Raw genomic sequence first — 26,695 nt, 5'->3', positions numbered from 1 at the left:
AACTAATTATCTATTAATAATATTAATCACGCAGGTATGCAATTGTTAATTCAAACTTGTAATTTTTTGTATCCAAAATTTATGGTGGTAATGATTATCAATTATTTTAATTGCACACCACTAAGATTTATTCAAAAAGTAAATTCACATTAAGTGCGTCATCATTTTAAATTTACATCTGAATGAAAGTCTCTCCAAGCTGAATCCTTTACTCTCTGTCACACACGTTGCAACAGCGGTACTCGATCCATCCGTCCTCTAGGTTTACCTTTCAGACGGTTTCTACATCTTGGCTATCACTGGATGACTGGAATAACCCAATTATTGTCTCTTCTCAAACTGTGTACCTTCCCATTTCCATTAAAGTTGTTTAGTTAACTATGATTTGAAAACACCTCAGATATACATATCTATTGATACCTGATATAAACTACAAAAGCCGATTGCCAAAATAAAAGCAATTTTTTAATCGCCTGGAATATGTATGAATACTAAGCCAATTTCGTCGTAATTAGATAGAATACACGTGGTCGTGAACCAATTGGAAAACACATGTACTGCCGGGCGTTCTATTTTTCTGATTACATCTGAAAACCCTGGTCTATTAACCTAACCTAACGTATTAACTAGGCCTAACCTATTAAGATCCTGGAGAGGAGCTGGAGCAAGTATTATGCCGGGTCCACACTGGCAACATGTTCGCGCGACAACCTCATTAAATTTTACGATAATTATCATAATTGCTTAAGAAATTTTACGATTATTATCATACTTATCGTAAAATTTAACGAGGTTGTCGCGCGACATGTTGCCAGTGTGGACCCGGCATTAGGTACCCGAGTGAAGTTGGACCGGAGCAACTCAAAAAAGGGTCCGCTCCAACCTGATTATTTGAATAAAAAATAGTTTATTAAACTCTATTTGATCGCATTCTTTTGCTTTCGAGTGTTTTTATGAGTACTCAATTAAGAATCTTTGAAAATATTAACATGAATGTATGTCTAAAATTTGGATTTAAAATTGAATGTCTTGACACAGTTTGTCTTGCAGTAGGTACATCAACGTAATGTATGATGTTGCGGTTAATCTCATAGCTAATATAGTATTGTATGGTCTATTAATTATTGTTATTATCTACATCAAATATTATCTGTATATTATATTTTTATTTTGGAGTGCGGTAAATAAAACATATTCGTTTTGCCTAATATTTGTGGTTTTAGAATAAATTTATTATTAAATATGAATAATTGTCAAGCACTTGAGAGACACCACGATAAAATGTAACAAAATACTAATGAAGGGAATTGAAACGTCATCTACCCACATTGCAACAATATGATAATTGCAAATTTGTATAAACATTCCCTAGTACTAGATACCAGTGGCGAAGGGTGGAGGTAAACTGTTGAGATCCACCATAAATATTGCACACTTTGTCAGTCATACGTATTTGTTTTCATTGAAATAAGACTACAATTTACAGATGATGTTGGTTAGTTTTTAAAATTCAATTAAACCCTGCGAAAATCAACCCATAATAGATAATAATCAAAAAATACTCGTCTGTCTATAAAATATCTAAAATTATGCAATTAAATCATACATAACTTTGTATATTTTATAGATAGAATAATATTTTGTATCTATTATAGTTTGGTTATACAGGGCATAATGAATATTAAAAAATGAACCAACAATATGTGTAATATAATATATTCTTAATCAAACTTAAACAAATAAGTATGAATGAAAAAGTGTGCACAATTTTGTCGTATCGAACAAAATATACCAAAACTATTGTGGTTTGGTTCAGGCAGGGTTTTTTTTTATTTTTAAAAACTAACCATCACCATCTGTAAATAATTGTAGTCTTAGTGCAATAAAAACAAATATGTATGACTAACAAAGTTTAATGTGCACTATTAATGGCGAATCTTAATAGCCTACATCCACCCTTCGCTACTGCTAGATACCTACAAAATTGAAAATCGTATCTTTATTATGACACGTTATTTACATTCATTATTCAAAAATCAAGTTATCAATGAATGAAAAATCAAGACGTTAAGGCATATTTATGAATTAATTATTTCGAACACACACATCAATAAATAGGAAAAATTCAAGTGATTCATTTCGGTGAACGTTCGATATCCGAAAGCATTTTGTATCTTCAAAACCTGTTTTATATTGATGCATGATACCCAACAAATCATTTTTTGTAAGCAATCAAAGCCTAATCTGAATCGGACCATAAAAGAATCATCGATTTTTATTTGCTTCGGGTCTGCGGTTACAAATAGAATAATCAGATCATATTTTTTGTTCGAGACAAACTACACTTACCTGTTTTAGATAATGTAATAATGACTAATGAAAGATCGGGGAACATTGAAGTAACCTAGATTATACTATAAGATATCATCAAAGCAAAAAATCAGTAGACTACAAACATTTCTCTTGAGAATAATTTGCAGTAACTCTTTCTAAATCATCTTCTCGTGCCATCTCTTATCGGAGGTCACTTCACACAAAAATTTACCCCACTTGTGACTCGCGATTTCTCGAGATTCGAGAATTCTCAAAACCAAGAATATTTTTTCCCAAGAATTCGAAATTAGTTTTATTGTGTTCTCGAAAATTGTCAAGAAATTTTAACTTCGTTCACAATGAACGTCTAGACAATGTTTAACTCTTTCCGCCAAGAATTTCCTTTTGACCGGGAAATTTTACGAATTCCGTCCATATCAAACTCAATAACTTTTTTAACCGAGATATGCTATGTTTATCGCTGTTATGATTTGTCACCGTTCTGTTTATTCATGTTCTGTTTTGTCCGGAAACCATACGAGATCCTCAGAAGATATAGTTTATATTCTGTCGATTATTTGGCGTCACTTTTTCTAAAACCCCTTCGTCATAAATCAACACTTTATATCAAACCACTTCCTTTCGTAGGGCGTGACGTCATATATGAATGAAATATGTTAAGCGTGCAAAGTCTTCTCTTAAAATATTCCTTGTCCACATGACGTGTGTCCCGCCGCGAGTGCATGTGGACACCTCAATGAGGTCACATGTACCTTGACCGCACGCGACAGTCTTCACGGCGCGAGTGTATGTGGACGGCTCAATGAGGTCACATGCACCTGGAATGTACGCGAGTCAAAACGCGCCATGTGGTCAAGGCCTAGTATCGTATATTTGTATGGCACACAATATGGCAAATCAATTTAAAATCATTAAAAAAATATCATACATTTGTTTTTACGTTTTGAAAACACAATTATTTTAATTTCGTATGCATATTGCATAACGTAGGTGGTGTTTTTTTTTACTGAAAAATACCCTGGTAGACTATATGATTCATAACTTTGCTCTCCGGCTCTAGGATGAAGATGTAATATAATACTCTAAAAATATTTTTTTACATATAAGTACATAATATATATTTATTTATTTTTACATATTATATTAATTTAAGTGAATATCACTTGATCTTATTTTATGCGAGGTAATCAGGCAAAGAGGGGTATCAGTGTAATAAAGAGTGCAAAAAATGCAAAGTTATAAAATGTATACTCTATATAAATTCACCTAAATAAGTAAACTTACACTACGCCGGGGTAAAGAGAGGTCGTCAATACTAATCGATGAATTAATTTATTTATTTATTTCTATTTATTACATACAAAAATAACATGAGAATGCGCTGAGTTCTTCTTAAAATTTCACCGAAAATTAATCATACAAGTATAGGGCCTGCTGATATCTGACATGAAAGGAACTGCCGAAACAGCTGATAATAGCAGCTTCACCAAAACGACAGCTGCACCAAGCGATAGCCCGGCATACCGACAGACACAATAATATTGTTTGAGAGAGATAAACTACACGACGGTTAGCCAGCGATCGTTAATCTAGTATACGTGACATAGGCGGTGACCCATATTATCCCTTCAATGAAAAACTACACACGAAAGCATGTAAATCAGGGATCGGCGAATAGGGATTTAATAACCCCTAATAATTTGGGGGCGATTAAACATTACAAATATAAAGAAAAGAATCTCTTCTTCTTTGTGTGCCATATCCGTTATCAGACGTCGGCGATGAATTTGGCCATTTGGCCCCTGTCCGTCGCTGCTCTGAATAGGGATGGAGTGCTGAGCTCAAACCAGTCCCTGAGGTTTTTGAGCCAGGACGTTCTTCTTCTACCAGGGCCTCGCTTACCGGAGATCTTCCCTTGAATGATGAAATGTAGAAGGCGATACTTCTCGGGATGCCGCATGATGTGGCCAAAGTATGCCAGTTTCCTGGTTTTTATTAGTTTGACTATTTCTTTGGTCTTTTTCATCCTTGACATCACCTCGACATTTGTAACTTTGTCCTTCCAGCTGATACGAAGCACGCGCCTATATACCCACATTTCAAAAGCTTCAAGTTTTTTGAGAATCGTTTCTGTGAGCGTCCAAGCCTCTACTTCATATAAGAGGACCGAGAAGACGTAGCATCTCACCATCCAAGAAAATAATAAAAACCTGAATAGCATGAAAGTACACACATCTACTGGACCCCGAAGACAACACATCCAAACTGCACCGATATTATTTAAACAACATTAAATATAACAATATACTTAATTACATAGATATGTGCAACATTCGTATTATACCTAGCATGTGTGACTTTTAATTACTTGACGAATTTATGAAACTCTTTTAAAAGAATTTTCTCATTTAAGAGTAATTGACTTATTTTTAATTACTTCGAAATCTGGGAGGGAGAATAAAAACCTGAAAACATGACACACATGTATTGGACCCTGAAGACAGCGCACATCCAAACTGCACTGATATTATTTTAACAACAATAAATGTAACAATATACTTAATTACATGGTTATGTGTACAATTTATTCATATAATAGCATGTGTGACTTTTAATTACTTGATGAATTGATGAAATCTTTTTAAAAGAATTTCCCCGTTTAAGAGTAATTAAATTATTTTTAATTGAAATCTGGGAGGGATCTTTGTTAAAATTGACCCCGTTAATCATAATATCTACAGTACAACAAAACATGCTACAATTGAGTGGCGAAGGGTGGAAGCAGGCTGTTAAGATCCGTCATAAATAGTGCACACGAAACTTTGTCAGTTATAAGTATTTGTATTCATAGAAATGAGACTAGAATTTATAGATAGTATTGATTAGTTTTTAAAATTTAATTATACGCTGCGAAAACCAGGCCAAAATTTATGATAGTCAAAAATACTCGTCTATCTATAAAATATTTAAAATTACGGAATTAAATCATACATAACTTTGGATATTTTATAGATTTTAGGCAGGGTTTAATTGCTTTTAAAAACTAACCAACACCATCTGTTGTAGTCTTAGTTCAATAAAAACAAATACGTATGACTAACAAAGTTTAATGTGCACTATTTATGGCGGATCTTACCAGCCTACCTCCACCCTTCGTTACTGTGCTGCATAATATATTCATAAATAATACTTCCATAATGTATTTATAAATCAATTGTAGGTACCAAAATTCGCTTCTTCGCCATAAAATCATTATTTTATATTGTTACTTCTAAAATCTAACAAAAGTAAGTGTGTATGCGTTGGTTGCAATTTTTTGTCACCAATTTCACGGACTACTGAAAAAATTCACTTGACATGACACTGAGCAATTTTCATCTGGCACTACTTCAATATTTTTTCATGTATTTAGTCTAGCCAGTCAATGAATAATTATTTTAGTATGGTAAGTACTTACAATTTATCTATCTATATTATATAGTACTCGTAGTAATTTAGGTCATATATATGTATTTGTTTTCATTGAAATAAGACTACAATTTACAGATGGTGTTGGTTAGTTTTCAAAATCAATTAAGCTCTGCCTAAACCAAACCATAATAGGTTTGGTATACTTTGGTATATTTCGTACGTACGTACGGTTATAATAATAATCATTTAAACAAATATTTTCTTTTTCTGATTAAGCCTACAGGAACATCTGAATAACCCACGGAATTATCAGCTAAAGTTGATATCGTATGTCAATTTAGTTATCTTATCCCAGTTATTAAGTAAACAACTAAGTTTGTTGACTTATATGTGCTTAGTGATTAGTCCTATGAAAGTAAGTGATAATGTAATTTACTAAGTAATAATGTTAATATAATATTACTTATAAAGTTAGGATCATTTATCAGAAATATACTTAGATACAATTAATAATATATAATATAATTTTTATACCTTTGCAAAGGGACTGACCCAGTGGCAGCTTTCCATGACGCAAATAGGGTGACCGATTTGTCAGAATGTTCTAAATATGTACGTAAAATATGCGTATTTGAGTAAAAATAGTGTAAATCGTAGCAACATATACGTGGCGGTTTGTCGCACTAGCAGAGATGCACCAAGGGTGACTGCCTCCCTGGTGCCAGCCAAAAATTGTCGTCCCTCCAAATAACAAACATATTTTTTTAGTGGAAATATGGCAAAAGTCAAAAAAAAGTCATCAAAATATTGTGACATATTTTACCTGTTACATAATATAACATTCTGAATTATAATGCAAAGCGACTTGGAAAGATCTATATTCTATACTCAATATCTAAACACAGGTACTTTTTTCCAAAAACGGTTTAGCGCGAGCCAGATTGAGGTGTATGTCGCCTACTGTCACGCTGTCGCGGCGAAAATTTAATCTATGGTTTCGTCATTTTGCAGAATATTTTGAACGTGCACCATCTCCGTAAATTCACTGAAGAATAACATTGGTGAAGAGTGTCTACTATAATGTATTAGTAATTTGAATTATTATTAATTATTCATGGTAATATCAATTCATTTTAACAGTTTCTACGTGTGCGTACGTTAAAATACTTGCGGCATGACATCCATAGATAATATTTTGAAAAGTATCCAACCTTCAGATCATAGATAATAGACAACTTTATTATCGAAGATACATAGTGCCAACCGCTAAAAACAAAAAAACGTGATTTTGATATGACATTCGAAAAGTGGAGGCATATGAAATATGATAAAAACGTTCAAAACATCATGCAGGTGCCGATGCAGTGCAGTTCAACGTGAGGGGACCTCATTGTTGTTTTAGTGATTACGGAAGATTTTACTAACTGACAATATTCGTTTTAAGGTTCAAAATGTGCTACGGGATGAGAGCATCCGTCTGATAACATTTCAAACACCAATAACAACGACAATACACACTTTCTCCCGTAGCGGCACCCCGTGACAGTAAGCGACATACACCTCAATTTGGGTCGCGCTTTAGAAACACTTGGCAAAAAATTTGTATGAAGTTTTAAGTACATACCGAGGGCTTAGTGTCAAACAACACTATCTACAAAAGTGCAACTTTACAGGAGAGCCAAAAATCGTTATTTTAGATTCTTGTAATTTAACAAGGGAAATGTTTATTTAAAACCTAATGTTAATATTTTATAATGTATTGTGTATTGTACATTTATCTTGCTTATGATGATGTTAAAATTTATAGGGATAGTTTTAAAAAAATATGAAAACAAGGGTAACTTATGTAATTAGCGTTAAGCTTTACTGACGATTTAATAAGAAATTAGAAAAGATTGACATAACGTTGTTTGACTATCATGTAGCCGTAAATGTAAAATAACGTTATCTCAAAAAAAAAAACACTTTTTTGTAGATAACGTTGTCTGACTTTAAGCACTCGATACAATAATATGGATTCAAACAATTAAGTTAGCTATATACTAAGACGCAGTTTATAAGTTTATTTTTCTATCTACATATTTAATCGGTATTTATCTTTTTATTACGAAAGAATGCAATTTGAATACTAGGATTCTAGCAGATAAAAATGTATGCGCCTCATTATATTATTTTTAAATCACTTTGTCTATGGTCGATAATATTATTCTGTGGTATATTAGATTTTTCGTGTAAAATATTATGCTAATCCTGTTCATCACGACGTGATGACATCTTAATTTTTGAACAAAAAACACAAATCCAGTTTGAATAAAACTCAACAAGTAGGTACTTAATCCAAATGTCTCATAACATGTAAATGCCTTTGATAATACGCACATGAATAATAAATAATCTACAATCAGACAAGTAGATATATGAAATCATAATTTTCTATTCATATGCATCATGTAGAAGTCGAAAGGTCAACGAGTTATCAGTTTTCGACGAAAAATACATAATTCAGCAATCGATTTTTCGCAACGTTGGCTGGGCAACCTGTCAAGTCATAGTCCGTCCATAGGCTTAAAATAATTGCAAATGATTAGATTAACATTAACCCAAACTCTGTACAGCGTCTTGGCGTTTTATCTTATTACCGAAATGTCAGACAAAAAGTATCAATACTTTTATCACATCCCTATTTGTAATATCATATTATTAAAAACTTATAGATTGACGTCATTCACAAACTGTGCATGGAAGATTAAAAAAAAAGAGTAAAGGACATTAAAAAACTCTTGTATTACAATGTACCTAGCACGTTTATTATATACGTACGTCGTATTCCATTGACGTACATAGGTTTTGACTTACACTTTTTCTACCTTCATTTGTTTGTAATGTTGACAGTGCAATTAATAGATAATTGAGATACAAAGGACATTGGACTAGTGATTACTATGTATATGTGGTAATAATAGTATTATTAAAATGCACTAAGTATATATAAATTTAATAGGTGTTGTAAACAAATGAGTAATGACATTAGGTCAACTTATTATTACAGTTTATATTATGATTGAGCGAGAATTCTTGGAGGGTGGGTTTGATGTATTTAGCTTTTAGCACGTGGAGACAATTTTATTCTTCAAGGCCAGTAAGTTACATTTGGGTATAATATTACATAATATGGTTACAAGCATAGCGTTGGAGCGGAGCTCGGAGCAGGAGCACGGGGCAGTGGAACAATGGGGTTTTACCCGGAGCAGGAGCACTAAAAATTTGAAGTGCTCCACTGCTCCAAATGTTTTTTTTATTATTAAATTTTCTTCATACAAACGATATATCTGTGTAGTAGTGGCAAAATGTAGGCTGTTTAAGATTCAACATAAATAATCCACAATAAACTTTGTCAGTCATACGTACCTATTTGTCTTTATTGAACTAAAACTACAATTTACAGATGGTTTTGGCTAGTTTTTAAAAATCAATTAAACCCTGCCTACCGAAACCATAATAAATTTGGTATACTTTGGGCGATACGAAAAAATTGTGCATACTTTTTCATTCATACTTATTTGTTTTCGTTGGTTCATTTTTTTAAATTCATTAAGCCCTGCCTAAACCAAAGGGAAAAAAACAAAAATATTATTCTATCTATAAAATATCCAAAGTTATGTATGGTTTAATTGCATAATTTTAGATATTTTATAGACTATTATCTATTATGGCTTGGTTTTCGCAGGGTTTAATTGGATTTAAAAAACTAACCAAAACCATCTGTAAATTGTCTTTTTCCAATGAAAAGAAATATATGTATATGACTGACAATGTTTAGTGAACACTATTTATGGCGGATCTTAACAGCCTACCTCCACCCTTCGCCACTGTCGTACAGTCACATTTGAAAGAGGTTGGAATCATTATCGGACAGACTCATAGAAATATGAACATCGTTGACAACGAGACTAAAAATGTAATTATTCATTGTTAATAATAATAATATTTAAGTATTGTTTCGTACCCGCAATGTTTTAATGTGGCGCGGATATGTCACACTATCCGACTCGTTGCCTATTGGCTGCAGCAAGATGCCCTTGTAGATTTTTGGACTAGGACAGACAAGCTGCATCAAGGCTTTAGTTTTAAAAAAAATCAACAGAACGCAACAGAAGCAGATTTCAAGTAGGTACACTACAACCTTTTTGCGACCGTATAATATCTTTATAACACTATAAAAAAAATCATAAAGTAACCAAAGCAATCTGTGTTCAGTAATTAAATATCGCAGTTTTCTAAGTAACTATCCGTGTTTTTCGTACACAAACAACAGACTACGCCATGGTTTCCCAAACTATGGGTCGCGACCCACCAGTGGGTCGCGAGCGAATATTGAGTGGGCCCTCGCCAATGTATACATGATAAATTTGATATTTCATTCAGCTATTTATAATTCCTAAAAATTGAAATAAACTTAAGTTACGGAAAATATTGTGATAAAATAATAATAATTATAATTGCCAATGCACTACAGATGGCAGCACAGTCAGTTACAGAATTGCAAGTATGATTGTTTTGAAACTCTTTTATTATTGAAAACCAAGTGCAGCCTAAGATGAACGTACTGTCTGAAATTTCCAGTCATTTATCTCTGTTGATAAATAACTTTGACGACTATTTTGGGGAAGACATGAAAAAGTTTGATTCGTTGCGTTGGATTTGTAACCCATTTCAAGACGACTTACCAACTAGTATGTCTACAAAAGCAAGTGAAGAACACTCATTGATTTATCAGAAGATACGTCACTGAAAAATAGTTTCAATCGTAAACAGTTAACGAAATTATGGCTCTCAGTTGCTGATAATTATTATCCTTGCTCGTTCGATGAAGCTATGAAAGTCCTCCTCCTCTTTACTACCTCATATCTATGTGAGGTCGGATTTTCGGCTATGGTTAACATTAAAACTAAATACCGAAATAAATTGGATATATCAAACTCACTGCGATTAAAAGTAACTAAAGTTGAAGTTGATTCTAAAACTGTAATGAAGAAAAATAAGAAACAAATACATCCTTCCCATTGAAATAACTTTGCAAAAAAACCTTGCCGGTGTAGGTATTTAAGTAATATTTTTTTAATATTTAAGTGTGTTTCTTATTTCAACAGTCTTTCATTCATATTGGTAACACTTATAAAAAACATCTTTTTTATTTCAATTAGAACAAATAAGACTAAGTTCCACGACTCGCCACTAGGGAATCTGAGCATTACCAATATGTATGCCCTCTTTTCTCTAAGACAGCTAAGAGGTGGGTCCCAAGATTGGAAATTTTTGTTAGATGGGTCGGAGCCCAGTCAACTTTGGGAACCACTGGACTACGCTATTCTTCTGACAGGAAACCAAGCGATAGGGAGTATGTAAAGCGCTCGCTTCCCATTTCGGAGGTGATAGTAGGTACATAACATATTAAGTATGTATTGGACGATACAAATGTTCATAGTTATGCAAACAGTTAAATTAATAAATTGATGAAATAAGTTGTTTTTTTTAAACAGTTATTAATAAAAAAAACTCAATATAGTATTCTTTCAATCATGTCAGATTCTAATAGGATCATATGGGCCTCCACAGAGTGAAGGTTTGTATTAACAGATTTTGTTTTACGAGAAATGGATGTCAACCGCTTGCTCAACCTATTAGGTCCATACTCTGACTCATATCCAAATTGAAAAACAAAATGTGTACTTGCCAGACCCAGGATTCGAACCCACGACGGTATAGGGCATAGGCCAACGCTTGCCGCGCAGCCATCGTGGGTGTGGTACCTACCTATATATTTAATTCATTGAATAACTTTGGTTCACTTACCTATAATGATATGATCTAAGTACAGGAATGTATACAAATTGTTTTTTTTTTTAATATTTGTATAATTTTATGGTATAATCTCGAGATTTCATCCAGGATTACCATCCCTAGAAGGTACCTACTTTAAGGCAATAAAAAAGTTCCAGTCGAAATTTTAATGTCTACTGCGCAAAACTTTCAATTGTCGACCGTCGTTGAACTTTGTCAATTTGAATTATAGTGAATAGTTTAGTTGACGTTGAATAAGGCAGACGAAGAATAATATAACTGGATAAACTGATAAACAATGCAACGTATGACTAAAAAAGTTGTCACAGGCAAGAAACCGCAAAAGAGTACTCGATAACCGTCCTCGCCAACCAGGTGAAGGTATTTTTTTTTTTTTAGAATTATTAATAACCAAGTCCTTGCTTTTTCGTACAAGGTGGTTGTTAGTAATTTTGAACAATCACAAACACCCAGGCTTTGAGAAAAACACATAAACGTTTTTGTCATGTCATGACTGGGATCGAACCCAGAACTCTCGGGTGGAAGGCCAGCGCCTTACCCACTGCACCACGAGAGCCGCCTCAGGTGAAGGTATTATAGTTTATATATTATTAACAGTTTGAGCAGGTATGTTTAATTTTTTAGCAAACAGGAATCCAGAGCTCGTAGTTTTAGGCATCCAAGACAGAGACATTCGACTTGATATCAGCACATTCCGAAAGAATGGCATCAAGGCTACGCGAATTAATCGATGGAAATGTCTAAAATCTTAATTATTAAAATATGCATACCAGATAAACAACATTGAACAACAGACAAAGAAAGGGTAATTTTAAGTTTAGGAAAAATTAGCAATCCCCAAAAATGGGTACATTTATTAATTTATCAATCAGAGATATACGAATATCACCTGCGCGGCATTCGCTTGGACTAAAACGGCTCACGCGCTATGTACAGTATGGATTCTGTGCATGGTTTTTGATCAACGCATTTCAGTGACATGCGTCCTTAATACCTTTCAATTTTGTTGCAATTGCTGACAACTGTCTTTCCAACGAACAATTTTACGTCGACGTTGTTTTCGGCTGTGAATCTCAACTAAATCTCGTACGCGAAGTCGCTGAGTTTGCATGTGCGACTCACCTTATGAACACATTAACTTGTACAGGTTACACCCTAACATTGGATATTTCAATATCAAAATGACACTTATCAAAATAGATTAAAGTTGAGAAAGCGAATTAATAAACCGTATTAAAATGTACGAATAGGTAATTTTTCAATCACATGGAATGTAGGTACCATGCAAGTTGCATATAAAGTGAACACATTAACATAAAATTGATGTCATAAGACATAAATAAATGAACAATTATGTAAAAACATGAGCATGGATTGTAAGGTATGTAGATTTATGTTTTCACCCCATTCGTCTGATTATCTGTTTACGAAAAAAAATGTACGAGCAGAATCCGATGTCGGATGCAGCCTCCATAAAACAGAAACACAATATTCATGATAAATGTAAAAACATTCAGAAATATTTTAAAATATATAAATAACAAATTGTGTCCCAATTCGCAATAAGTTTTCAGAAAACTTAGAGGACAAAAAAATACATGAATATTATTATTAAAGGCAAACCGCAATGGAAAACACTCGAGAAAAAAGTGGCGATACGACGTCGATACAGAGTTGTTAAAAATCATGCCATCGCAAATTAGAATACTTAAACTAGGGTTGACATAATTTTTTGACATTAGTAGGTTAGAGTAAAAATAGTATTTTTCTTAAAATGTCATAATGATATGAGGGTTATTCATGGAAAATTAACAGGGAAAACATAATTACTCGCGGTTGTTCCGATTCTACTCACAGCCCTGGTCAAAAGCATGTTTAACAACAGATTGTCTGTACCTATTTAATAAACCATTTCTTTTATTCAACGACTAACTCACAAGAGTTTGAGAATGTAACCTTCCATTTGATAAGCATTTCATTTAGGACCTTGACATGACCCGGCTCACGGCTAGCTCAATAATGCTACCGGGCCGTCACTGAGGAGACTAGTGATGAACTAGGAGAGGTGGATCTCCTTTGTAGTATCACAACTTTTGAATTCCCGAATAAAACTCTCAGCTGGTGTGGTGCCGAATTTATTCAGGTACTAGAGTTCACGGTCACACAATAAGGATAACTGTCATTGTCCCCGTAATTAAATCTCATTAAAGTATCAGTAAACTATTTATTTGTTCACTATAGGATCTCTGTGAAATCTTTCACAAATTCCCGAAAAGTCACACCTAATTCAGAGAATGTATACGCAGATATTCTTTGGATATTTTTAATTCATGAAATATTTTCCCATAAGAAAGAAAATATAAATTATTCTTTGGTCACACAGTATTAGGTTTATAAAAGAATAGAATTATTTTATTGTTGTTTATAAAGTTTATTTATGTTCACAGTGTATTTACAAATATTTATTTGTGTTTACAGACTTGTTTACAAAAGGTTTGCTTAATGTTTACAAATTTATTTACTAAAATTTGTTTTTATGTTTATGAATTTGTTTACTAAAATTTATTTTATGATTATGTTTACTTAATAAAGTTTCAAAAATTTATTTTATAATTCCGAAAAAGATTTGTAAAATTTATTATTACAAACTGAGTTTATTAATTTGTTTTTATAAAACAAATCCGATCACGTAATTTATCTCGATTACGTCACCTCGTATGATGAGTAATGAAAAATGAAATTACTCCGCGAGCGCGTTACTATCGACAGATACGTGGTATTCGAGCTACGTTTTAGCGGCCGACGTCACTACCGACAGATACGTGTTATTCGCGCTACGTTTTGCGGTACACGTCACGACCGGCAGATACGAGATATTCGCGTTACTTTTTGCCCGTCGATGGGGACTTATTGTAGGTAAATTTCACGAATGTTACTGAGAACCGTGTCTCGTATCCGCGGAAGGACTGCTGCTTAGTAGGAGATCGCTGGTGAGAAGTGTAGAAACTAATGATTTTACGGGAAAAGTGGTCACCTTTTATACCCTTCGGATAGAGGTTTAACAGGAAACAGTCCGTAAGGGATAGCAGATGTATATCTTTCTCTCACGGGATAAATTTACATATATCTCCCGTTCCTGGCAACTTTCTAATAGAGATATCTTCTAATTAAATCGGGTTAAAATTACTCTACCTTATTTTCACAAAATAAAGTTTCAATAGGGGTGTTTCAAGCACCCTCTAGAACAAGTCCCTCAAATACGCCGTTGCGATGACGTAGGCAAAATAGTTGATTTTATATGATTTTTCGTGTTCGAACGAAGGGGAAAGTTTCTAGCTTTCCATCGAGGTATCGGAATAAGTATTCGGGTACTAAATAAGGGAATGGCAGTCTTTAAATTTAAAATGTCAAAACGAAAGGTTGACACCCACGTACTAGTCCTTTCCACCACTCTTGGCCTTTTTAGGCCAATAGAATTTTACTAAGTTTTAATAAAACTATTTGGAGTCGCAGAAAACGTTTCATTCGATATTTACCTTTCGGACGAACATTATTACGTGAAAATACTATAATATTATACTTAACATTTCAACTTAAATATATAAATGCTTAATCCTAACAAGATGTTATTTACAAGCGACTACAAATTTATTTAGTCTTTAATAGTGGCTTTTCCAAGTAATCTAAACGTAACCTTGAATCTATTTTTATCTGGCAATTCAACACAGCTGGGCCGTAAATTCTAGTCGAACAGAATTCAGTTAAGGTTCAAGGTCACGCGTCAATTTGTATTTTTAGTCGCAGTATTTGATTCTTTTATTTATCCAAGACGCGATTAAGATTTATTATTGTTTATGGGTAGAGACCCATCTGTACCAGAATCTTAAGTTTTTCCAATTGTTATTTTTACAATATTCGTTATAGTCAGTAAGTTATAGCATTAACAAAATCTATAATTATAATTACGCGTCTATAAATATAGGTACGCGTTTACAGTATTTTTATAACGGTAGTTCGCCTCTACCTTGTGCTGATAAAATTAATATTAAAATTCTTTATTCATAATTATACAGTATATAAATTTATAAATATTCAATTTTCTTTTTCAATTTTCATACATTTCCATTATTGCTATAAAAATTATTGAAGCATGTACTTGCTAAATTTTACGTAAACAATCTCTCCCATAACTTATTTTCTAAGTTTAATGGAGATTTCCCGGAAATTATTTCCAAAATAACATCGCGCCAAATCTACGCGACGTGTCATTTCGAGGCCTGTGGTCACAGCGTTCCAATTACACTTGAGCAGTCTCGATCCTTGGAGGCGAAATTTTCTACGTAAAATTTTATTACATTTACAAAGAAAAGGTAAACAACATACATTTTACTTCCTAATACTAAACGATTACGCTAGTGGTTACCTGTTCATAGTCTTTTTGACCATTTCATTCTTGATTCTTCCATAGTTTAGAACCATGGGACTTATATATTCTGTTTGTACCTTGTCGTGAGGTTGTCGCACGGCTATTGAGAAGTAGAATTGACTACAAGGCTAGATTGGTATAGTTATGTCGTTAAACCATACTCTGCCATAAACACTAACTGAAGGTCGGCGTTTTTGTTCGTGTCAACCTACTAGTTTAAATTGCCGCAATTAGATAAGAGGCTCGTAGCATAATTGGTTAATGCACAGTGGCGCGATACCAGTGGTTATACGGGTTCAAATCCCGTCGAGCATCGTATTTTTTTTCAAATATGATTTTTTCCAGTGGGTGTATTTTCTGAGGTATTTTCAAGTTATGTATGTTTAGTCTATATTTCTTGGCATTGAAAATTTGCTGCCATACGAATGCGTGGATAAACTGCCATACCCTTCCGGGTGTGATATAACTATGATCTCGCTGTATTTTTTTATAGATATGTGTCACTTTCAATAGTCTATCTCATCATACGTATTAAATTTTGTCGCGTAAAATAAACTCGCATTCAATATTTCAAAAGAACAGTCGGCGTGCTTTGTGTCCATTAATTTTATACCCTAAAGCAGTGATTCCCAACGTGGGGCATACGCCCCACCGAGGGTCAATTTAAATGTTTTGGGGGGCAAACAGGTAATCTTGAAAATCGTGTGAAGACGAACCATAGCACAAGGATCGCACTCATTTTCTTCCGAGTTGTACATGTACAACATAATACATATTTACTTATGTGCTTACTGTAGTGGGGCTTTGCAGAAATTAGGTTGGGAAGCACTAGGCCCTAAAGTAATAAAGTAAACCCTGCTTCAAAACTTTCGTCCATGGCAACTGGCTTACATATTGAAATCAACTTATCTTTTAGACTTTAGAGAATATAAATTCAGTTTATGTTCAAGACTGCAACTGAGCTGTCATAAGTATTGTAGAGTTAGTTACTGGCAACCCTGCTCCGGTCTAGACGGACCTTGACCGTTGGCGGATCAAATCTAATTTGAATCAGAAATAATAGCAGTACAATGTGGAATAGGTAGCAGAATGTAGAGTGACTGCATAATATGAATTCTCTTGCCGAACGTCCAACGAGTGCCGATTCGGCAGCGGATTTGAAACCTTAGAATTATTGAGGCCTGACAAAATCTAGGCCAATATGTTGCCGAAACTTTTACACCGATAAACACCCCCCAAAGTCCCGTCATTCTATATAACCACAATAAACATGTCATCGATTATCCGAATATTGCTTCAACATTTTATTTCAGATCGCGTCAATATTCTAAACATATTAATAAAGGTAATATTGCAATGTTATTTTTTTATTCACAATTTTAGAATAATTGATCGAACATGGAAAAAAGACGTTGGTGTAAATACTGTAAATAATATTATAAAGCGTGGCTGCATTTTTTCCGATGCATCCTTTCGTTTGTTTACATACATAAATGAATGTGCTATGTGCAATGACATTAATATGGACGAAGCATGTGGAAAAAAATGACACTCACTTTTTTGTCGGGTCTGCCGAATGGCATAATCTGTTCTAACGCCATTACAATAAAGGTGATATTGCGGGTCTACCTAATAGTTCGGTTCGAACGGGTTCGCTCAAATGAACATTAACACTAGAAACACTGTTCTTACGCCATTACAATAAAGGTCATATTGCTATAAATTCCCGATGCGTGATATCGCATAATGGAAATTGCGTGACGTCTACCTATACATGTGCGAATGTCGCTATGCGCGAATTTACTTGCAAGGTATTGAGTGCGTTGTCCATTTAATAATGTCATTGGTTATGTGAGACAATGCATAAAGGATATAACTCAATATATTATGTAGGTCCTAGTAGTATTAAGACAAAATAGATAGGGATGTGTTATCAAAAAAAGTTTATCGATACTTGACAAGAATAAGAATCGCTTTTTAAAATACCTAAATATATCGACTCTTGTGGTTCTACTCTATACACAAGACGGCTATCGACGGTAGTTTATCATATTTATGAATTGAAGTATTATAATTGTTATAATAAGTTAGACGTCTAAATTTTCAAAACTGTCTATCTCGCTCTAAAAAGTTAACACAGCCAAGAGAAGGGGTGTAAAGCATAGCACGTGTTGACAGTATAAACGGTTAGCCCTGTAACTTTCTCAATACATACTTAATTGTGATAAATTACCGTTGATAGCCGCCTTGTGTATATAATAGACCCACTGATATCAAAAACGATTGGAAGATTTTACAAATTCACTGTTCTCTAGGAAAGGTATGATAAGAAATTATGTAAATACATAAAAGCTTACATTTCTAAGTATTTAACCAAATAATCGTAACATAATTTACACAAAACCAATTCAATTTTTTATCATATTTCTTGACGAAAGCGTTGATCCTCCATTAATGATAAAATCGAAATGTTACCTATTATCTATTTCATTTTTATAATGTTTGGGAAACTGTGAATAAAACGATAATTAAAATGTCACCTGATCAAGAATATAATGTTGCCATCTCGTGTGATCTATTATAAGAATATAGATACTTTTTTAATCTGCTTAAGAAGTGTGACATCAGGAGATATACAATGTATATCACATGACGTAATAATAATAACTTAATTAGGTACCAGTCAAATCATTGTTATCGTGCTTCAGTACTAGGATTACAATGATTACCTCCAGACTTGCCTATTGGTATAGCAGCTTATATAGCTTGACAGTGTCTTACTTGTAACTAAATGTAAGGCCTCACTGGCAGCGTTTTGCGGAGCGGGGCCCCAGGGCGTGCATATTTTTTTTAAACTTTAATTGATTTAATTGAAGGTTTAATTGATTTTAAAAAAACTAACCAACGCCATCTGACAATTATTTTAGTCTTAGTTCCATAAAAACAAATACGTATAACTAACAAAGTTTAATGTGCACTACACAGAACATGATAATAAATAGAATACCGATAGGCTATATTCAATACGCCGCACGTTGATGCAGGGTTTTTGAATGTGTGAGTGTCCTACGAAAATGAAGCACGCATTATGCACGTGCAATAGTGTGTGTAATCCACCAACATTAAATGAGCGTAAATGCATAAACCGAGAGCAGTTTACAGTATTCGACGTACAACGTATTCTTGACACGTGTGTAAGTTTAACCCGGATTCTTCCTTACTCGAGTCGTTTACATGCTATCGCCTTACCCGTTAGGTATTTCAGTTCCCTTTATTTTTGAGTTCCCTGGTGCACTATTTATGGCGGATCTTAACAGTCTGCCTCCACCCTTCGATACTGCTATAAGTAGGTATCTTTTTGTTTTTCAATATAAATGTCTGTTTAAAAGATACGGTGATAATTATTATAAAGGTAAAAATACCTGATGTGTTCTTTTGATATTATCGTGTGTTCTCAATAATCGTTCAACCAAATCGTCTAGTTCTAGTTGTATAGGGTAATAAAGTGTTTTTATTTCGCTCACGACTCGACGAAAAGATTCAAAATGACATTTTTCGATCAGGCCAAACGATCGGTGGGTTATCAAGTCTGCAGTGTAATTAACCATTACAGAAACAGAATACGTTAGTAAACTAACATGTGTATATGAAAACATAGAGAACATGGCATTTTAAGTAATATTCATGACATTGATTAAAATTAGTAGATCAGTAGGTATGTATTGAGAAAATTACGATTGCTCAGCGTGTCTATTTTTTTTTGCAAAATGTTAGTGATTACTTGAGAGTAAACATGTTGATATTCTAATTTCTTGATCCTTCACACATTCGCTTATATGCCAATCAGTTGGTTATCTTTAACATTCACTCTAGGTTAAAAAAATACTCAAAAAAATCGTTTTAAAAAAAATGTAGTAAACAGCTTGTCGATTTTGGCATGCATGTTAGAGGTCGAAACAATGTGTTTAAATGCTAGTTACACACTCATATTCAATTCAAGACACATTTATTAAATATATCATCAAATTATCATAGTTCAAAAATTTTATAATAACTAATTAATATATTATATACCTACATTTCAGTATACTAGTCCATTAGTTGTTTCAAAAGACATTACTACATCATTCTCGTGTTTGCTACATATTAACCACATAGAGTAGGTTCATAATCTGAAAGATTATTATCATTATTCATAGTAGTACCTACTTAGTTATGTCAGAAAAAGGCTATCAGACTTGAAGCACAATATACTACCTATATAAATTTTCGTTTGTCTTACTGTTCCTAAGTAACTGCTTACTTTCTCAGAAAATCACTCACTACTTATTACTGAAATGATTTTTCTTGTGACTAGATTCTTACTACAAAAATAAAACGTTTCCCAATAATTCGCAATAATAATTATATACTTACATAACTAATTATAATTATTGTAATTAGTTAAGTATATAATGATTCTGCGGTGGAGGTTTGTTCGTATCATGATAATATGTGTGTTTGAACCCATTGAGATATCGTATCACGTTTAAAAAAAATAGATACCAGGCAATATTTAAAAAGGACATTCAACTAATAAACACAGTAACACACTATTTAACTATTAGATAGATATACATACTATTAGATGGATATATAGCCACAGCCACGACCTATTCTGGGTCAGAACTCTCAGAGAGATACAAGAATAGTCAACGGGCTTCCTAACGACATAGACATTTTCAGTGCTGTGCTTTGCATTTTGTTTTTGAAATTTTAGTTTACTGTATAAAATTGTTTATGTTTTTTATTTTATCTTCTTCTCTCGCGTGAGGGAAATCCCAGTCACAAAATCAGATTGCCAAGATAGCAGGAGCAGAAAGGCACCGGTAGTGCCTCAACTAATCCATGCTGACGCATTTGTTCAGATTGGTAGATGGTAAGAAGCAGGGAATTCAGAAATAATGGGAACTGAAATACACAACGGGTAAGGCGATAGCAGGTAACCGACTCGAGTAAGGAAGAATCCGGGTTAAACTTACACACGTGTCTAGAATACGTTTTACTTCGAATACTGAAGACTGCTCTCGGTTTATGCATTTACGCTCATTTAATGTTGGTGTATTACACAAACAATTGCACGTGCATAATGCGTGCTTCATTTTCGTAGGACACTCACACATTCAAAAGCCAGCTTCACCATGCGGCGTATTGAATATAGCATATCGGTATTCTATTTATTATCTGTTCTGTGGTAAGAAGTCACCCAAATAAGCATCATAGTCCCCACAAGTGGGGAGCTGACAAAACTCTAGCCTGCGGGGCTGGATCCAGTAGGGGCCCGGCGAGGTGGGTGGACCAGATAAGTGAGATAAATGACATATTTGCTCTAATAGCTTTTTTACATCAAGAATATTAACATTTTAAAATATGTGGTTGTACGATGCAACTTTTGATACTGTATATACTCCATAATTAAGATGTGTATGAAGAAATACAGAAAATCGCTAAAAATACACCGAATACACTTAATTTTACAGAGCGTCACACTGCCTTTAAGTTTAACCTTAGCGATAGGTAGTGGCGCCCGCCAATGATCCTGGTCTAGGGGCCTGCTTCAGTATGTGGGGGGCATGATAAGCATACACCATACAGGATGCTTCAACAACATACTGAGCGTTAAGATAGTATTAGATAATATTTATAAATAAACTATAATATTAAGCAAAAAATACAACGAGTTTAGTACCTACTTAACAGGTTTTATGAGTATCGTTATCAATATGTGACATCTGGGTAACCAATTATCTATTTCAGCGTCTATTTTTAAGTAATTTAGATACTTATATAATACACATATTAACATATAAAAAAAACTTGCGAATACTTAAGTAGGTAAAATTACATAATCTCGGTATTATAGAATAAAACTTCTTCTATTTGCATACTAAATTATTTTAAAACGGTCAACGACTCATTCCTCGCGAGGAGGTTTTACCTGTTCTTTAGTTGCCGATGAAAAAAAATATGCTGTGTATTTATTCAATCTATTATTATCACGGCCAAATTTTAAAGTGTAACTACCTATATCATTAAAAGAAAGACATGTTAAATAGGGGGTTCGTAGGGACCATCACCACATGCCTATGCAAGGGTGGTACACCTCATATTCGATATTTTTATCATTGTCATAATATACCTATGTATTTAATTACATGTTTAAATCAACTATTTTGTCCATCCAAACCCATCGCCATTTATAGAGATATTTATTATTATTATACAAATAAATGAAGCAATGATTGTAAATAATGTAATAACATTATGATAAAATAATCAATTTAATATAATACATCTATTTCACGGTGACACTTATGTACAAATTAAGAAAGCTATGGAGTCTATTTTTCACTGACCGATGATGGCTCGGTCCCATCATGTCGTCGTATTACAAAAGTCTAATTCCACAAACGGTGTGAATGCATTAGCGTTAGTATATGCATATTGGGGAGCGATTGAAATAACCCCGAGGTGAGTAAAAAAAGCTTGCTCTATGTCGTTGTTCAAAACCGATAATGGTAAGTCTATAATAATAATTATTATTAATTGAATTATTATTTTATGTACGCCCTTTAGATCTGATTAAGTAACGACTTAGTTAATCATATTATTTATTATGAAAAATAACTGATTCCCCGTTAATGAAATCATATTATTATAAGTAGCTTGGTACATAATTATAATATAAGAAAGTAAGTAGGTGTGTATATTTAATAATTAATGGCTAAACCCCACCACCTAGAAAGTCGTCGAACCGCCACTGGTTCAATAGTATTTCCGTACATCTTCTATAAAAGTGAAATTATTGCATAAATTTTACACCCATCGAGCCATCGCAATATGTGTAACAAAGCAATCAATATAATCATCACAATAAATTGAGGTTAAACTGGTTTCACCAGGTAAACGGCTAATGTTAATTACTTACGTGATTAACTAATGAATGACTAATATTATATTATAAGGATATATGGCAGAGAAGGAGTAGTCTCATGCGCACCATCCAGCGCCATTTTTAGATTAATAAAGCCTGAGCATATCTTTTTGTACAAGCAACGAGTGGTCCACTGTTCAGCTGTCAAAATCAGATCCCAGATTGCTTGATATATTGATTCGCCCTTTCTCGTTTCAAATTGAATTATAAAAAATTCTCAAATCAAATAAAATAACTATCAGTGTTATTTATAAATAATATACATTCCTGTTATTTATCAGCTGTCAAAGTCAGACTAGTCCTTCACACAAAAACCGATGGTAATATCGATTTCCAAAAAATATGTAGCATTAATCTATGCATTACATTTGTAGAAAGTCTATTAATGCTAGTGTATTATATTTCATTTAACTCATCTACATCTACGACAGACGCGTCAGAATGAGTACTCTATAGAACAATGACAGGCAATGACAAGGTCATCCATAGACAACAACGGGAGGGGTGGAAAGGTAGGACCAGTCGTTGTGAATGTATCGGCTTTCTACTTGAGTCGGAAATGCACCATCACATAAACCACTAAAAAAAGACCGGTTAAAAAGCTAATATTTTAGCTATATGGTGTTGACACCTGGACTTCAATCCAATAGGACGATAATTGACGCGTTCAAGGTATGGTGCTGGCGGAGGATGCTCAACATTTCATGGACGGCCAGGCGTACAAATGTCTCTGTATTGTAAGAATTTGGCATTAAATAACGCCTATCGGTTAACTGCAAGAGATGCGTTCTTCAATTTTTCGGTCACGTGGTGAGAAGAAATTCGAGCAGGAGAAGTGATCCCTGGTGGCATTACAGGGAGCTGCGCCTTTCAGATGGAGCAAAATTATCAAGAAAGCGACTTAATCAAGAATAACTGAATCAATACGATCACTCCACATGGAAAGAAATTGTTGGCAACGCTTTGTAAATTCATTGAACACTATCCCCAGTAATGGGGCAAAGGATATGAAGATAGTAATCGAGGAGTGGTAGAACGTTAATCCTCTAAATTCATGGGTTACTTAATCGGATCCCGCGTCTGGCATGATTGTTTGGACACAAAGCAAGGACTCGATTAACCCAATGGTGTACAACTTTACAATAAAATCTGCTAAGCATATACTATGCTCCAATTACCATCGAACATGGTATTTTACGGGGGAATCATCGTAAAACACTCATAGTTCGTGGTAGTACCTTCCTTGCCACCTGACATCTTCTTCATTTACGTAGGTACGGCTTCTCAGTACTCTTCATTTAATTTTAAAATATGTCTCGTTTTCTCTCATCTTTTTTGATAAAGCTCGTTATTCCAACCCATAAGTCAACATGGGTTTTGTATACATAAGTTTATTTTAGTGTTAACACAATAATTTCGCTTTAAAGCAGACTTCAACAACCTTTTGCATTCTCAAACTTCCATGGACTACAAAAGGCAAAGCGGAGGCAACAATAATAATAAAATATCGAAAGAAATACGCGAATAGATTTTGGTCTGAAAAAAAACTTCGGATTACATCTGATTCGCTGGCCACAGATTGCCAATGGCTGGTTTAAATACCCAAAACTAATGCTAGATAGGTATGTCATTTTGTTTGTCTATCTGTAACGCTATAGTGATTATTTTACTTTATTTAAAATAAGTATTTGTCATTATTAAACTTCTCCTAGTATTTATATTGTAGACGATTGTTAAATGATTCTTAATTAATCGCAATTATGTAGGTAAAAGAAACCCTGCTTCAACGGACTGACCGACATTCGATCAGAAATTAAATTTTACAATGAACTAAATAAGAGTAGGTACAGATTACAAGAAAAACATGCTAAGTGACATTCGATTATATTAATTGACATACTAGAATAATTACTATACATAATAATTTTAATAACAATTCTATTAACAAACTCGACCTCTGATTTAGTAAACAAGAGAAAAATGAAAAATCTGCAAGTAACTTCAAGTTCATTCAAAATTAGTTCCTGTTATGAGGAAAAACCATCTTATTACCGTTTCATCTTTAATGCTGTGTTATTATCTTATATCAATTATCTGCCGGTTAAAGTTTAACCTCTTTACCATCATATTTACTTGAGATAAAGATATTTATTTAAGGTGGAGTGCAGTGATACTAGTAATACACAGCGATAAAATATGAAACATTGCAATTTAATACGATTTACCGATCATACATTTATTATAAGTAAGTGGTTTGGCTGACAGAACTGGTGAGTGCTGCACAGCTGAGCACCTGAGACAACGATCAACCATAGAACTACAACAGTATTATATGGTCGCTATTATGGTCTCTTGAGGTTTCCAGGGGACTGGAGATACTTACGACATTTTACTCAGGGCTTCGAACCGTTATTTTTTTCGTTTCTGTTTTCGTCCCCGTTCAAGTAAAAAAATATATATTGGTTTGGTTCCGGTTTTCGTTCCGAAAAAAGAACGGTTTTCCGGTTTAGCTCCGAGTGATTAATTTTTAAATGATTTTATTTGTATTAAAAAAATATTTTCTAGAAAATTTTATGGTACTTTTTTGACAGCCTGGCACCATGCTCCGAAACCAATAGCTATGCTGCAACACACGGCCGTACCAAGTCATAAATTTTCCAAGGGCCAAGACCCAAGATGTACGACGTGTTGAGCGGTATTATATAGAATAACGGTTTTCGGTTAAGTTCCGGTTCGAAGCCCTGATCTTACTACGACAACCAAATATTTTTTTATATATATATATGTAGTTACATACTTACCTAAAAGTATTAATATTAATTTTACATTATTATTCTGTTTTAGTATTTTTATTGTATATCTGTTAATTCTCTTTTTATTAGTATAAATAAGTAGTACATAATAATAAACAGTATTAAGGCTATACCTCAGTTGAGGCATGGTCTAAAAAGATCGTGGCTAGGCGATGCGCGGATTGCAATCCAACATGCGTCCATTTAATGTTCTGTTTGTTGTTCTATTAGTAACAATAATAATATATTCATTGATATGTTTTCTTTTTCAAGTAAATGGGTAACGTTCTTAGTCATCTTTACACGATTTAAGAATTAATACCCCCGTCGCCATCACGAAACAAATTGACGTATTCACACCTCGACGTTCGCTCTCCGAATGCCAGCGAGTCCAAAATTTCGTTACGCCTATAGTTGAAAATTATTTGCCGTTTCACTGATGCACCTATCGTCTTAATAAGCCTCACCTGACATACAACAAAAAAATATAATTTTAACCTCAGATTATTAATTATAAAATGTGTGTTTGTTGAACACTTTCGTGTTATTTATAACGGATTATTATATATATACATTAACCATCTCCGATCCTAATAAGATCATATGGGCCTCCACAGAGTGGAGGTTTGTATTAGGTAACAGGTTTTGTTTTTACGAGAAATTGATGTTAGCCACTTATTAGTAGTATCGTTGTATGGATACATTACTAACAAAATATATACCAGAAAATTTAAATTTTTAAATTTTAAGACAATATTTCAAGTCCATGATTTCAGATACATTTAAAAATACATCTGGCAACTTTCAAAACTCGCGAATCACTGGCAAAAATATTTGGATAAATTAATTAGGTAAGTAATTACCTACCTATAATTCGCAAATCTGCACGTGTCATTG

The 26,695-nt window shown here is 33.6% G+C and overlaps 2 protein-coding genes across 4 annotated transcripts in view; both read right to left on the bottom strand.

The window, feature by feature from the left end:
* Positions 1-26,695, bottom strand: part of wdp (Leucine rich repeat protein windpipe) — a 143,989-nt gene that overhangs the window by 108,759 nt on the left and 8,535 nt on the right. The gene's annotated exons all lie outside the window — the stretch shown is intronic.
* LOC147072506 (uncharacterized) lies at positions 4,103-4,525 on the bottom strand. The gene has a single exon (XM_085947325.1). It carries the CDS (start codon positions 4,523-4,525, stop codon positions 4,103-4,105), a length of 423 nt encoding a protein of 140 aa, XP_085803451.1.

The sequence above is a fragment of the Rhyacophila brunnea genome, unplaced genomic scaffold (genome assembly GCF_057557595.1).
Source record: "Rhyacophila brunnea isolate RB1 unplaced genomic scaffold, BYU_Rbru_1.0 scaffold_2, whole genome shotgun sequence".
Taxonomy (NCBI): domain Eukaryota; kingdom Metazoa; phylum Arthropoda; class Insecta; order Trichoptera; family Rhyacophilidae; genus Rhyacophila; species Rhyacophila brunnea.
The sequence above is the reverse complement of the archived record's forward strand: the minus strand, read 5'-3'. Positions and strand labels throughout refer to the sequence as shown.

What these genes read in the sequence shown, in the direction of transcription:
- LOC147072506 (XM_085947325.1), bottom strand. Translation starts at nt 4,525, where the DNA reads ATGGTGAGATGCTACGTCTTCTCGGTCCTCTTATATGAAGTAGAGGCT.